Below are 16075 nucleotides of genomic sequence, written 5' to 3'. Positions count from 1 at the left end.
AAAAGGAAGGAAGGAGGGAAGGAGGGAAAGTGGAAGGAGAGGGAAAGAAGGAAAGAAGGAAGGAAGGAACGGAGGGAGGAGGGACGGTAAGTGGGAAGGGGGAAGGAAGGAAGGTAGGAGGGAGGGAGGGAAGGTAGGAGGGAAAGTGGGAAGGAGGAAAGAAAGAAGGGAAAAAGGAAAAAAAGGAAGAAAGGAAGGACCAAAGGTGGGAAAGGGGGAAGGAAGGAGGAAAAGAAAGGAGGGAAGGGAGGGAGGGAGGAAAGGAGAGAAGAAGGGAAAGTGGGAAGGAGGAGGGAAAAAGGAAGGAAGGAAGGAAAGAGAGAAAGTGGGAAGGAGGAAGGAAAGAAGGAAGGAAGGGAGAAAAGAAGGAAGGGAGGAAGGAATATTTGGAAAGGAGGAAAGGAGGAAGGAAGCAAGAAGGAAAGGAATTAGTCAATAATGAAGTCAATCTAGATAACATCTAAGTCTATTGTCTTTCATAGCTCCCCTCTCACCAAACAATCCCAACTCAAAACTTATAGTAATGATAATAGCTGATGGACATAAAGAAACCAAAGGCTTTTCATTATTTGGTTTTCATTATTTGCTAGAAAAAAAATGCAAAGTCTAAATATCTGGATATTTGCCTGCATTCTTTGTTCAAAATAGCCTCTGTTTTGAGGATGACACAAGAGTTGAGGGTTAATAAACTTCCGGGTTCTGGGAGATTGTTGGTGAGCACATACACACATGGGGGCTATGTGTGTGTGTGGGGGAGACAGACCCAAGAGAGGTGGGGGAAGGGATAACAGACGTCTGGGGTCATAAAATGGAATTGCAATAGAATTGATCTATTTCTATATAGGCATTTTTTTTTTTTTTGAGCTTTTTTGTTGTTTTAGCTGATCTAATGTTGCCCTTTTAGGCCTGATGCTAAATACTGATGACAGTTAATGATTTTCATCCAATTCACCAATTTTCTCTCCAGTTCACCTGGACAACCCAAGACATTTAAAGGTGGAATTCTCTTTGTAGAACACCACTGCCATTGTATAAGAAATGCAAATTATAAATGGGTAGTTGGGTTTAATTTTCCAGCTACTTAATTCTCACAGAGTTCCACAACAAAGTCACATTAACTTGGTTTTCTTTCCCCAAAGTATCAAAATACTATGATCATAGTATCAAACAGTGAAAATCTATTGAGGCAAGATAAGGGAGGAGATGAATTTTTGTGGGCATTTGAAAATTCTGGGCAGAAAGTCTCTCTGTAATGGTAAAGAGTTTTCTAACATTCATAACCAATTTCCAATGCAGGGGGTATTTAATAAAATCTTCCTACCCCTTCAAATTAAAAAAGGTATAAATTATTTTGCAATACACCATGAACATTGCTTGCAGAACATTAAGGTGATTTATTAAAATGCTAACTATGCCTTATTTCTGCATAGCATATTAGGTAACTTTAAAAAAACTTGTCACTCAGGGCACCTGGGAGGCTCAGTTGTTAAGCATCTGCCTTAGGATCCCAGGGTCCTGGAATCGAGCCCCACATCTGGTTCCCTGCTCGGTGGGAAGCCTGCTTCTACCTCTCCCACTCCCCCCGTTTGTGTTCCCTCTCTTGCTGTGCCTCTCTCTGTCAAATAAATAAATAAAAATCTAAAAAAACCACAAAAAAACAAGAAACGTGTCCCTCGAGATATCTCATTTTCATAGGATAGCCAATGAATTAAGAAAGGAAGATCTTATTCACCTAAGGGCCAAGGGAGGGAAGATTACATAAGGGACACTTGCAGTTTCGAGAGACCTTGGTAGGGCTGAGGGCTAGAGAGGCTATCTCCCACGGAAGCGTGTTGAGACCATGTTGAAGTCTGGATGACTGCGGGACTGTGGTTGGTGGGGGAGAAACGTCATGTCATCTGTTTCCAGACCCAAGAGGGGATCCTTTTCCTTTGTAAACTGTTCCACATTCTGCAGGAAGTTACAGGGTACACTTGGCATTGAGCTAGAGCACTAGGTCTCTCTGAACTGTGTGCTCTCAGTGACAGATACTCACATCAGGTGCCTGCCTCCCACCAGTGAGGCCGGGGGTGGGCACAAGAGCTCCAAAGGATGAACAAGGTGTCCCCTTTTTAGGATGTGACGTCTTGAGCAGATGCCCCGCATTGGGGGGAATGGCTGCAGGCCCTCATCAGAGCAAGACCTGCTTCCAAGACTGTTCCTGCAAGGAGGGGTGCTGTACCCGCTAGGCCCTGCTGATGTCTCTTCACATCCATTCCTGCCCACCTCCTCACCCTCCTGCTGGTTCTTTCAGTTCCCTCCCTCCATATCTTTCCCACTGGGGTCTTTTCCTTAAGTGAGACAGGGTGATTGCTGGTGTCCACAAGCAAGAGGTCTGCCCGAATCCGAGGCTGGTGGGTCCATCCCTCCTCTCGGCACTTTTGGGAGCAGGCCTGCCCCTCCTGGACCTTTTTAGGGGTTCAATCAGTTCTGCAGATGGCAGCAAGGACTGCCAGGGGGCGGGAGACCTCCCTTTAGGGCACATTTTAATACTTTTCTTAGAAAAGTCTTTGCAGGAGTCTTGGGAAGTTTCTCAGCTGGAAATGGGCACCATTTGCCATCCATCTGCCCTCTGGCACACCCTTCCTTGTGGCAAAGTAGGCAGATATGGGAAAATGGTACTTTCAAGCACACAGCCCATCTCCCTAGAGATGATATACACTTAACGACTATCATTAGTAAGGAAGAAGGCACCTCAGAGATATTTTTTCTCTTCTTTTATCTTGAAACAAGTTTCTCCTATAACTCTGTGCACATGTTTAGCCCCAAGTACCCGTGCATATCAGACAGAGGCAAGGCTGAGTCCTTGACCCACACGTATGTCATACAGACTATATGCAGGTGTTGTACAAGGACGGTGACATATTTATTTTCGCCTGCCTGGCCACACTTAACACCTGATGATCTCCCCATCTAAACCAGACTCTGCCTCCCTCCTCTCCCATTTTAATTTTCCATCTTCCCACCTTCATTTGGTTTTATTCATCATGTGTATCTCTACTGGGTGTTTTCTACATATTTATCTGTTGCTTTGTGCTCTGTCTCCCCTACTGGGATACAAAACAAAACCATGGCTTTTTGCCACCCCACCCCCAGCTCTGTCCACATGTGGGTCCCTAGTAGGCACTCAGATACTTTGCTTGCATGTGTATCTTGCACAGAGTGTGTTCCTAAGAAGGGGGTGGCCAGTGAGTGTGCGTTGGAATGAACAAACCCAAGCAGGCATGTATCTAGGTACAATAGGTCAGAAAGTAGAAATAAAGGCCCAGAGTTTCTTGAAAGGGCAGGTAGAGCATGGCGTTCATGTCTATGTGGCGTACGCTTGCAAGAGGACTTTCCCTCTGTAGTTTCTCGGTGCAGCTATATTAAGGAGTCTCCAGGACTTGGTCAAGAAGATTTCACCTACAAGCTTCACCTGCTACCACCATCAGCCCAGCTTCGCAAGGGTCAGGAGTTAGGTTAGGAAAGGGGAAAGGGGGCAGAGAGGGCATTCTTTCCTGCTTCGTCAGCAGCTGGTACTTGCAAAGTAGTATCCTCCTTATGGAGCACAAGACTCTGGGTATAATTCTAGCTCCTTCTCAGAAAATGACAGGGTGAAATGATATTCTGGCAAAATCCCATGACTGAGGAAAAGAGAAGCCCAGGTAGGGTTGGAAGAAGTGTAGGGAAGGAGGGGCCTGGTAGAATCATTCTGACTTAGAGTCAGACAGACCTGGGTTTCGATGGCAAGTTGTCACTTCTGTGTTTCTGTCTTTGACCAACTTTCTTAATTGCTTTTACTCTTCTGTCTCCTGAGCTGTGAAATGGATTAATAATACTCACTAAAAAGTTTAGGTTGAAGATGAAAGGAGATAATCCTCTGAAGCATGAGAAGTACGAAATTTGAAAGAAGAGCGACTGTTGGGTGGATACAAAGCAAGTAGGAGAGGAAGGAAGGAGAGAAAAAAGGGAAAGATGAGAAAATGAGGATCGCATTGATCATAATGGGGGATGGAGGAGGATTTCCTGTACCTGATTCGGGCCTGTGAGCACACGGAAACCTGCAGACAGCTGCTTACACTCCCATTTGTGGGAGGGAAATTGCGGAGGAGGAGAGGTTCAGGGAAAATCACGAGCACAGAAGAGAGAATACATAAAGCCACCAAAGGCTGGTGACCCCGGGTCTTCTCACACTTTGTGTCCCTGCTGGAGAGAGAGTCTGAGTGGAAAGAGAGGGCTCAGGGTCTAGTCCTAGCTCTTGGGTGTCTCTGAGGAAATGGCTGCATTCCTCTGAGTCTATTTCCTTGTCATTGCTTGAGGTGATGGTACCACCTCCTGGGGGCATGGCGGGGGGTGGGGGGCTTCATGAGGAGGCTTAATTCCTTCCAAAGTCATTGGCCTTGAGTATCTATTTATTGCAGTTAATAGTTAATCATGAATGGCTTTCCTTTTATTTCTCCTTTATAATACAGCTAAGTTACCACGTTGTTTCATTTGGAAATTGTGCATCCTTGGGTTTTATTATCCGTGGATTTCCGTTCAGGCAAGGGGCGGGATGGGGGTGTAGCAAAATGTTGGGCTCGAACAGGGCAATGAATCTGCCAGGGTGAGGACCGCGGTGTCAGATGGCCTCTCTCCAAGCCCCCACGCAGGCTTAATCCCAGAGCCCCAGGCAACAGGTTCTGAGCTTAGCCCAGACCCTCTGGCCAACCCTCAGCTGACCCACGTGCCCCTGGTTTCCACTCACGGCTCAAGGAAGGGCACATCTTGGGGATCCTGGAAGAGGAGGTCTGCAGGTACCAAGCTCTCAGCAGGTGTCTCCAGGCTGGAGTCATCTTTCCCAGTCAGAGAGTGAGCCCCTGGTGAAGCAGGTCAGAGGAAGGGCTCCAACTGCTCATGGGCCAGATGGACTTTGAGTTTAGTATGGAAGGGGTGGAGCTCCGGGGAGGAGGGGGGAAGGGGGTCCTGGAGTGGTTACTGCCTTCACTCGGGACAAGTCCCAGAGCTCCTAGGGCAAGACCTCAGGGAGAAAAGTTCCCAGTCTGTGCCTTAGGGGAGAGAAAAGAAAAGAAGGTAGAAGAGAGAAAAGAGAAAGAAGACAGGCAAACAAAGTCAAGGCCTTCTGGAGGAGTTTGGTTAGTTATCTGTTCCAGCAGTTTCTTGTTAGGAGGAGCATCTGTCTGTGAGGGTGGTGGTGGCTGTGTGGGGGAGGGGGAGGTTCCAGAAACAGTTGAAGAGGTCAGAGACTGAGAAATGAGGCGTGCAAACCCGAGAGATAAAGGAGGATGTGTACGAAGTGAGTGAATGAAGAAATTGCTGTGGGTATGGAGGGTCTCTGAGGAGGAGAAGGAGATTATGGGAAGAGGGTACTGCTCTCTGGGGAGGGAGAAGGGGCACAAAATAGCTAGGAAGGCTCTGGACAACGGTGTATCTGAGTAGGGCAAGAAGTTGAGACCTGAGGAGTCAGGGTGCTTTATCCTTATGTTTTAATTGCTAACATTCCCATTTGTCCCTCCTGCGTCCCCCACCCCTACTATCTCCATAGGCGACTATTTCACATATTTAATATGTATCTTTTGGTTGGCATGTCTTCTTATAAAACTTGTATTGTGGGGCGTGGATGTGTTCTTAATTTCTATAAATAAGTCCTTTCTCTTTTGCTCAGAGCCATGGTTTTAAGACTCATCCAGGTTGTTCTCAGTACTGTGGCAGACTGAGGGTCAGTGCGCCTATGCGTGGCAGGGCCTAAGGGGGACAGCGACAAAGGCATTTGGAACTTGGTGGGGGACGGTCCTGTACGTGGAGGGTACAGAGGGCCGAAGAGAAAGGCAGGCTGCTCTGGATTGCTGGAGGGTGGGGGTGGGGTGGGGGGTGGTGGGGGAGGAATAGTGGGATGGGAGAGTGGTGGCAGGAATCGGGGCTGAGGGGGGCTCTAAAAAGCAGCAGAGCTTCTGAGGCTTTTCTTGGGGGCAGCCACAGGCCAAGTACATCTCTATGCGGTCCTAGAATCTTCCCAGTTTATATAGAGGACTTAACTAGGTTAACTGGATTCTTTCTTAGAGATTCTACCTCTGGGGTAGACCATACAGAGGGTTCCAACCATACTCTCTCCAGGCAGAGTCTTTGGAACAGCTCTCAGTGTGGGAAAGGTGAGCAGAACATACTTTCTAGGACAAAGGAGGGATGAGGAGCTTCTAAGCGCCGGGGTCCAGCTCTGAGGGCCGCAGGCGGTCCCATCCTCTAGATGACCTCCTGCCACAGTGGTTGGGTGCACACCATACAAGGGGATGTCTTGCATCACCCCGCAGTGAGGCCATCTGGCTTGGTCATGTTCTCCACAGACATCTAGGAAACAACATTTTACCCCAAATGCCCAGAAGAGGTGAGGGCCCCAGATAAGCACAGAAAGTGTCTCAAGTTCGTTGTGAATTGTCCCCTTCGGCATGGGCTCCCAGCTCCCAGGCTATTCTGCCTTGCGGGCTCTCAGGAGTGGCTAGGGCAGCTGGCTGGCCAACGGCCATGGAGACAAGCCCGTACTGAGGGTGGCCAGACTGTCGTGCCTCGGCCAGAAGTGAGGACATGTTGAGTTGCTGAAGTCTGGAGTCTTCAGCTCCACTGGGCTGTGATGGGTTTTGTGCTTGTGAACACTGTAGGCTGCAAGCTCCTTTGACTTAAGATTTTTCTTGGGTTGTCAGCTTAGAGACTGTTGTGGTGAGAGGCACCCAACACCATTTGGCGCTGCCTTGGGTGGGGAAGCCAAACGCCGCATGCTCCCTGACTTCAAATTGGGAAGTTACACCTTCATTATTTAAAAGGAAAAACGGGCGCCTGGGTGGGTCAGTCAGTTAAGCATCAAGTTCTTGGTTTTAGTTCAGGCCCCCCTCTCATGGGGGTATAGCTCAGGGGGTAGAGCATTTGACTGCAGGCCCCCCTCTCAGCCCTCCTCGGGCTCCCTGCTCAGTAGGGAGTCTGATGGAGAGTCTCTCCTTCTACCCCTCTGCCACTCATGCGTGCGTGCTCTCTCTCTCTTTCTCAAATAAATAAATAAATCTTGAAAAACATAAAGGGAAAAAAATTTTTTTAAGTGAAAACATTTATTCTGATTATCATAATACAGGACGCGTTCTTTGTGAAAACAGACTCAAGTCTAGAAAAGCCCAAGGAAGAAAGGAAAAACCTCAACAGATCTGACCATTATATTTCAGTAAAGAGTCTTCCAGAAATCCTTTATTACACGTGTACACCTGTGTTTACACAAACCATTTCATTTCATAACCTGCGTATAGTCAATAATACAGCCTTTTATGCAAAAACCATAGATCCGAGTCACGATTCCTACTTTCACAATATGCTGTCACTTGTTTTATTTGATTTTGGAAAATTCTTTGGCCATGATCATTTCAGTATTTCTTCTCCTGATGAGATTTCAATTGCACATATATTACACCCTTTGTAATTGTGCCACAGTTCTCAGAGGTTCTGTTATGTTCCCCCACCCCCTTTTTTCTCACTGTGTTTTAATCCAGCAAGTTTCTATTACTCCTCTTCAAGCTCACGGATTCTTTCCTCAGCAGGGTCCCGTCTGCTCATGAGCCCATTGGAGACAGTCTTCATTTCTGTTACAGTGCTTTGGATTCCTAACCTTTCCTTTCGATTCTTTCTGAGCGCTTTCTTCTCTCTGCTTACATTATCCATTTGATACCATGTCATGTCTGCCTTTTCCGTTAGAGCCCTTAACATATTAATCATTTTTACTTTAAATTGTCCGATAATTCCAAAATGTGTGTTGTATCTGAGTCTGACTCTACTTCTTACTTTGTCTCTAAAACTGTATTTTTTTTTTTCCTGTCAGTTCAGCATCTCTTGTAACTTTCTGCTGGAAGCTGGACATGTTGCATTGGGTAATAGGATCTCTGGCGAATAAGTCTTTGGTGTGAGGTTTTATGTTAATATGGTTACAAGTTGGGATGTGTTTAACATTTGCTGTAGCTGTAAGTGCCAAAGGAGTCAAATTCCTGTAGTGTCCTTATTTTTGGATTTCCTGTTGTCTTAGGGCTTCCCTTAAAAACTCCATAAATGGGGTCAAGATCTAGCACCTCTTTGAGTTGTAATTCACCATCATTACACAGGAAACTTAAAATATTATGATCAGATCTCAGTCTTTTAGTGGGTCTATGTCTCTGGACTGGGACTGCCACAAGTGTTTCTCCAGTGTGAAAAAAAATATATATTTTTAAAACCTCCTACCCTCTACTGTCTTTCCTGGCCTTAGTTTTCCCAATCTATTTCCTTGAAACCTTGACTTTCTTCTTTATTTCTCTCTCGTGTGAGGTAGGAAACAGAGACAGGGTTGGAGAGGGAGAAATGCCCTTCACGCAGCAGGCACAGGGCTCTGATCTGGTCATTTCCCCCAGAGAAGAGATCTTCACTAAAGTGAATGATTATTCTTCCCCTTTCCCAGCTAGAACAATGAAGGGAGCTTTACAACAACAACTTAATGATATTCCTCCTGTAGGTATGGCTCCTAACACTCTTGGGGGCCTCCAGTGACTCTAGAAACAGGAGCTTCTGGTTCTCAAGCTAGTCCACACTCAGCAATTTGTCCAAACTGCTGTTTTAGTGTTTCTTCCAGTTATGGCTCCAGTGGCTTCTGTTCCAGGTAAAGAAGGTCTAGGCTGTGACTTTCAAGATTTGTCTTGAAATCTGTATCCCCAGATTTCACAGTGACAAGTCACCCAGCAACTTCGATTCCCTAAGAGGTTCAAGAAAATTCATTCATTTTTCCCTTTGTTCAGCTTCTTCTTGTAAGGATGTTTATGGTTCAGCTATATGCTGAAGAGAAAGTTGGAAGTCTCCATATATTTTACTTAGTAAGTCCCTATCGACAGACAGCTGTATTTATTGCATATCCTAGGACATAGAATTTTGTGCTCTAAATGAACTAGTTCCCATTTTGGATAAATCCTTGAAGAGGGCTTTCCAGGTGAGAACATCTGTACATTTAAAACGCATTCCAGTAAGAAGGCATCAACTAACACAGCACAAGACTGTTTTCCAAGATGGTGGGTCTTTTTGACCACTTCGGGATTGCAGTGATACCCACCGATTCTGAAAGCTGGATGAGGATACAAGCTTAGACTGCCTTAGATCTTCGTCCTCTGTCTGAGAGTCACTTGAAATAGCAATCTAAGATCTGACCCGAGGTTCACAGGCAAAATTACTATTAGACAGATGTTATCTCAGGGACCCCTGGGTGGCTTAGTCAGTTAAGCATCTGTCTTTGGCTCAGGTCATGATCCCAGGGTTTTGGGATTGAATCCCACATTGGGTTTTTCCCTCTGCCTCTGGCGGCTGCTCCCTCTGCTTGTTCTCTCTCTCTCTCTCTCTCTGACTCTTACAAATAAAAAAATAAATGAAATCTTAAAAAAATAATAAACAGTAGTTATCTCTGAGTCATTAGGGACATCTGCTCTGGATCTTTTTCTTTTTCCTTCACACGGATTAGGTATAATTTTCTCCATTATATATGGGACTGGAGAAGATGAGAAAGGACCCCAGTTCACATGACTGGTGACTAAGAGGGGCAGGATGTCAGTTAAGAGGCTTGCCATCTCTATTGCTCATACAATGAATTATTTTCAAGCTTAATATGTTTTATCAGGTAGGAAAATATTGGAATCTCCCCTCGAGAAAGGTAACTGATAAATTTGGAAACAATGGGAGAGCCATGGGGAAAATTATAAACCTGACAAAATCTGTCGTCAAGTTAATAATTACGGGGAATTGATTTTTTTTTTTTTTTTTGCGTGCTCAGGTTTGCTAATGATTTATCAGTTAAGTCTGAGTTTGCTCTTTGATCCTAGTACTTCTGCCAGTGACAGAGCAGGGTCCATCAGAATTACTGAGAATAAATAATACTTTTCTGAAGGGATCCTTTCTCTTTCCTAACTTGCTTAGGAGTCCTGGAGTGGAAGGAAAGGGAAAATTCTGGAAGGATTTCAGATAACACCCAGTGCACCGGAAACCTCGTATTTCAGGTATCCTATTTCACAGTGAATGGACTGTGAAGGAGGGCAGGGATAGAGTGCTCAGAATGAAGTAAAGAGACGGCAGGTGAGTTCAAAGAGAACAACTGCACAGAAATGTGCTCCGGTACTATAACCCTTAGCGTTTCATATAGCACTGATTTTCTTGAAAACACTCAAGAAGTTCTCGGAAGTCACATGAAGCAGAGCTGAGCGGTTGACTTTGAAACAGTGGTTGGATTATACTTTAAACACTTAACACCTCAGATCAGCTGCACAATGGCATAGGATACTACTTCCAGACAAAGGGTAAGGAAAAAATGCATACATTCGCAGTCTCAACAGAAATATATGATTACATTTTTTTCATCTCGTTTTACAAACATAGACACAATCAAACTGAAATCCACAAGGACAGATTATAAGTCATTATATAATTATTTTCTTTTGTATTACATGATGAGTTTCATGATACACGGATTATCTGTTTTAATGCATCAGACAGTTTGGAACCACGTAAAGCAGTATAATATAAAATAATATAACAGTTACGTTACGTTAAAGTCAGGAATGTCACATGGCCAGTACATCCAATATGCCACTGAAAGACAGTCAAGGTATGAGATGCAGTAGGCATCTTTCATTTCTAGACAAGAAGCAGCTTTGGAGAAAGGACCGTAGGACAAGAAGGGGAGGTAGTTACTTCTGAAAATTCAAATTCCTTTAAGTTGTTTATTAGGATGAACTGTTTGGACCAGGCTCATTTGGAATTATTAGACTTAATATTTTTAAAAGTCAGTCTGGAGAGCAGGACACACAATGGTTACCTCAGCTTTCCAGGAGGACAGAGAGTTCATCATAAGGATTCCTGTATCTTGGCATGGTGCCTGGCACACAGTGCCTGTCAAGCATCACTTGGTAATGGGTCTGGTCCAATAATTGACAGGTAGTTGAGGAAGATCTATTTAAAAGGAAGATCTTGGGGCACGTGGGTGGCTCAGTCGGTTAACAACCCACTCTTGACTTTGGGCCAGGTCTTGATCTCAGGATCCTGGGGTGGAGCCATGATTTGGGCTCCATGCTCAGCAGGGAGTCTGCTTCTCTCTCTCTCTCTCTCTCTCTCTCCCTCCCTCTGCCCCTCTCCCAGCTTCCCCATCTGCATGCCCATGCTCACTCTCTCAAATACATAAATAAATCTTAAAAAAAAAAAGGTGGGTCTTGAACATCCAAATTAATGTCTTTTCAGTTAAATGTATGGTAGATATTTTATATATATGTATTTTGCCTAGGTCCCTTAGCAGCCGGACTTCTCCAGTTGCTCATTCCCTTGAATGTTGTAACCAGAGGATAATGTCTCTTCCAGTTGTAGCAGAATGAGTTTCAGAGTAGAATTTGGCTCCCCATAACTGGGCTTGCTCCTGACTGAGAGAAGAGCTGGGAGAAGGCTGAGTGCCTATATATAGGCATTCAGATACAGTGAATTATCTAACCAGGACCTTTTATTTATATCCTGTTCTTATAATGATTATTACAAAATTGGCTGACTAAAATTGCAAATTACAAATTGATTCACGTTGCAAAAGAAAAACAAAGGAAAGTTTCCAGAAGAGCAAAAGGAACTGACTTATCACCTATAGGAAAAAATTCTCAAATAGAATGAAAAAACAAAGTCTAGCTATTTGCTGTTTATAAGATGCACTTAAAACATAGTGACTCTGAACAATTGAAAGTAAGAAGATGGAAAGAGACCCACAATAGAATTAACCAGTGGAAAGAAAGCTAGTGGAGAAATATTAATATCAAAAAGAGACAAAACATCATTAAGGACAAAGAACCATCATATTTAACAATGATAGACATAATTCATTAGGAAGATTGAACATTTAAATTTATATATACCTAATAATATAGCCTCAAAACAAAAACTGATAGAATTACAAAGAGAAAGGGGAATTTATATAATCCTAGATAATTGTAACTTACTTACAAATCACCTCAAAAAATTATATCTCAAGTAGCAAAAGAGATGAATCTTATGAACACAAAAATCTTAAATAAAATTTTAGCAAGTTGGATAAAGCAAAGTTTGTAAAAATACATCATAATGAAGTAGAATTCATTCCAAGAACATGAGACTAATTTAGCATTAAAGCCTTTCTCCAAATTAATTATGTAATAATTTATATATTAACCAAATAAAAGGGGAAAGCCACATTTTTGTAGCACTAGGTGTAGAAAAATAATTATCAGTGGATGTAGAGCTTTTAACACCAATTTGAGATATGAAATCCATACCAAATTAGGAATAGAAAGGAATTTCCTTAATATATCTGAGAGTATCTGTAAAAATATATAGGAAACCCTATACTTAACGGCAAACTTTAAAAGAGAATGGTAAAATTCTCTTTAAAGTCAGGAACAAGAAAGAATATCCACTACGTTCAACATCCTACCAGAAATCTAACCCCAAGAAATGGATCAGGAAGAAGATACAAGAGATGTATATACTGGAAAAGAAGAAACAAAGTTGTTAACATTCTGATGATATTTGTACAATACCATAGTTGTAAAAATGGAAAACCCAAGAAAACTTACAAACTACAAGAACTAATAATTAGAGTTCAATGAGGTTTCATGACTCAGAATCGATATTTAAAAATGGTGGTTTCTATATATAAACAACAACTTCTTTAATTTATTTAAAATAATTTAAAAAAGATACCATTTACAATAGCAACAAAAATTTTATAGTGCCTATGAATGAATCTACTAAAACACAAGCAGATATTTTTGAAGGATAGCATAAAACTTTAGTATATACCGCAGACAATGGAGCGGTAAACCATGTTCATGATTAGGACACAATAGTATAAAGGTCTCACTTCTTCCAGAATTAACACAAAAATTCAATTAACAAAATCTAATTCCTAACACAATTTTTTTTAAAAGTTGATAAGCTTACTTCAAAATTCACATGATGAATAAATGTCAAGAACAGCCAGAAAAATCCCAAAGAAGAGATGGGGGTATAGGAATTAATTTACCAGATAACAAGACTGCATAAAACTGGGGTACTTAAAACAGGAAACATCAGGGCAGAGACAGATGAACCAACCATTGGGCTGGAACAAAAGTCTAGATGGAAGATTCAGACATATGTAGAAACTTGGAGATGACAAAGACGACATAAAAGATAAGCAGGTACAGAACGAATTAATTAGGACAATGAAAATTAAAACAGCAACAGTGTATCATTGAATGCTCATCAAATTGTCAAATATCTGAAAATATCAGGTAATGATTAAGGAAGGAATGAAATCATCCACACAGCTGTTGGTGATGTATATGGGTACACCTGCTTTGGAGAACAATTTATCAATAGTGAGAAAATGTCAAGATGTATGTTCCATATGACCCAACAATTACACCCCTAGATGTATAGCCTAGAGAAAATATGGCAAATTCCTAAAAAGTGAAGCTTGCATAAAATGTTCCTTGCAGGGCACCTGGGTGGCTCAGTGGATTAAGCCGCTGCCTTCGGCTCAGGTCATGATCTCAGGGTCCTGGGATCGAGCCCCACATTGGGCTCTTTGCTCCGCAGGGAGCCTGCTTCCTCCTCTCTCTCTGCCTGCCTCTCTGCCTACTTGTGATCTCTCTCTGTCAAATAAATAAATAAAAAAAGAAAAAAAAACTTTAAAAAAAATATTCCTTGCAGAGTCATTGGTAATAATAGAAATGGAAAGTTGATTAATATCGGGATTAGCAAATAAATTATATATATGTATACAATCATATAGCCAATAAAACCAACAAACTGGAGCTATTTGGATTTCATAAACCCAATGCTGAATGAAAAAAAAATCAAGGTGCATAATGGTATATGTTGTTATCTATGTAAAATTCATAAGCACCCAGGATAATTATATATTTGTAAATATATATTTATATATATGTATATTTATGCATGCATATATATGCAGTAAATGCATTTTTAAAATGGCCAGAAAGGGTACACAATTGCAGGATTGTAGTTGCCCCTGGAGAGGGAGCGGTAGAGAATTTGGTTACTAAGAGATATGTACTATTACATCTGTGATGTTTTGCTTTATTTTTTTTTAAGGTCAGGAACAGATAGAGTAAAATGTTAGTATTTGTGAAATTTGGGTGTTGGTAAATGTGTCTTTGTTATATCCCCCTCTGTAACTTTCAAGTGTGTATGAACTATTGTATGCAATCAATAGAAGATGATAAGTGGGAGATTAAATCATAGCTGAAGTTTTAGGTGAAGACAGGATAATTCTAGGTAGGAGGAATCAAACAAAAGAAAATGCAGATTTGGGGCATTGAGATTTGTGGTTTAAGCTTCATTTGGGAAAGTTGATTGTGTATCAGACTTGGGAACTCTCCTTTTGATCATTCTTGGTTGTTCCCAGAAGGCCCAAGGAACTTCTGAATGTTTCCAAGCATATTTGCATTTTTTAGGCTCTGGTCTGGCACATGAATAAAGACTGGGTGATCTTGAGGGCAGTGGAAAAGGAAGATGTAGTACTTAGCTGAGTTGGAAGCAAGATGTCAATTTTGATTTAGATTTATTAAAAAAAATACAGAGATGTTGAAAGATAAGCATGCCCGAAGTAAATGTCTTTGAAGAGTGTTCTAAGACAAATATTGCAGCATATGACTATGTGTTTTATTTCCAGAAGTACTTAGCATGACATTTTCCCCTTTGTTTGTTTCTTTATTGTTTTGAGAGAGAGGACAGGAGCAGAGGAAGAGGGGGAGAGAGAATCTCCAGCAGATTCTCTGCTGAATTTGGGGCTGGATCTCACAACCCTGAGATTAAGACCTGAGCTGAAATCAGGACCTGAGCTAAAATCAGGAGTTGCAGGCTTAATCGACTGAGCCACCCATGTGCCCTTTCCCCTTCTTTTAAAAAAACACATCCTGAAAGAAGTTGCTGTGGCTGATATCGAAGTGGTTACTGCCTATGTTCTCCTCTAGGATTCTGATGGATTCCTGTCTCACGTTGAGGTCTTTAATCCATTTTGAGTTTATCTTTGTGTACAGTGTAAGAGAATGGTCGAGTATCATTCTTCTACATATAGCTGTCCAGTTTTCCCAGCACCATTTATTGAAGAGACTGTCTTTTTTCCATTGTATATTTTTTCCTGTTTTGTCGAAGATTATTTGACTATAGAGTTGAGGGTCCATATCTGGGCTCTCCACTCTGTTCCACTGGTCTATGTGTCTGTTTTTATGCCAGTACCACGCTGTCTTGGTGATCACAGCTTAGTAGTAAAGCTTGAAATCGGGTAACGTGATGCCACCAGTTTAGTTTCTGTTTTTCAACATTTCCTTAGCAAATCGGGGTCTCTTCTGATTCCATACAAATTTTAGGATTATTTGCTCCAGCTCTTTGAAAAATACCGGTGGAATTTTGATCGGAATAGCATTAAAAGTATAGATTGCTCTAGGCAGTATAGACATTTTAACAATGTTTATTCTTCCAATCCAAGAACATGGAATGTCTTCCATCTTTTTGTGTCTTCTTCAATTTCTTTCATGAGTGTTCTGTAGTTCCTCGAATACAGGTCCTTCTTTCAAGATATGTCTCCAAAGGCCAAGGAAACAAAAGCGAAAATGAACTTTTGGGACTTCATCAAGATCAAAAGCTTCTGCACAGCAAAGGAAACAGTCAACAAAACAAAGAGGCAACCCACAGAATGGGAGAAGATATTTGCAAATTACAGTACAGACAAAAGACTGATATCCAGGATCTATAAAGAACTTCTCAAACTCAACACACACAAAATGGATAATCATGTCAAAAAATGGGCAGAAGATATGAACAGACACTTCTCCAATGAAGACATACAAATGGCTATCAGACACATGAAAAAATGTTCATCATCACTAGCCATCAGGGAGATTCAAATTAAAACCACATTGAGATACCACCTGACACCAGTTAGAATGGCCAAAATTAGCAAGACAGGAAACAACGTGTGTTGGAGAGGATGTGGAGAAAGGGG

General features: G+C 42.1%; 1 protein-coding gene across 2 annotated transcripts in view; it reads right to left on the bottom strand.

The window, feature by feature from the left end:
• AGXT2 (alanine--glyoxylate aminotransferase 2) overlaps nucleotides 1–4900 on the bottom strand; it is a 34600-nt gene extending 29700 nt beyond the window's left edge. The window contains exon 1 of one of the 2 annotated variants that reach the window (XM_046000826.1): nucleotides 4766–4900. In XM_046000826.1, the coding sequence (XP_045856782.1) occupies nucleotides 4766–4853 (88 nt within the window). In that variant the 5' untranslated portion in view covers nucleotides 4854–4900. The remainder of the gene's footprint in view (nucleotides 1–4765) is intronic. The other variant, XM_046000827.1, reaches the window with a different exon arrangement.
• Between the last annotated feature and the right edge of the window lie 11175 nt (nucleotides 4901–16075).

The sequence above is a fragment of the Meles meles genome, chromosome 3 (assembly GCF_922984935.1).
Source record: "Meles meles chromosome 3, mMelMel3.1 paternal haplotype, whole genome shotgun sequence".
In the NCBI taxonomy this organism is placed as follows: domain Eukaryota; kingdom Metazoa; phylum Chordata; class Mammalia; order Carnivora; family Mustelidae; genus Meles; species Meles meles.
This window is presented reverse-complemented; position numbering and strand designations above follow the sequence as displayed.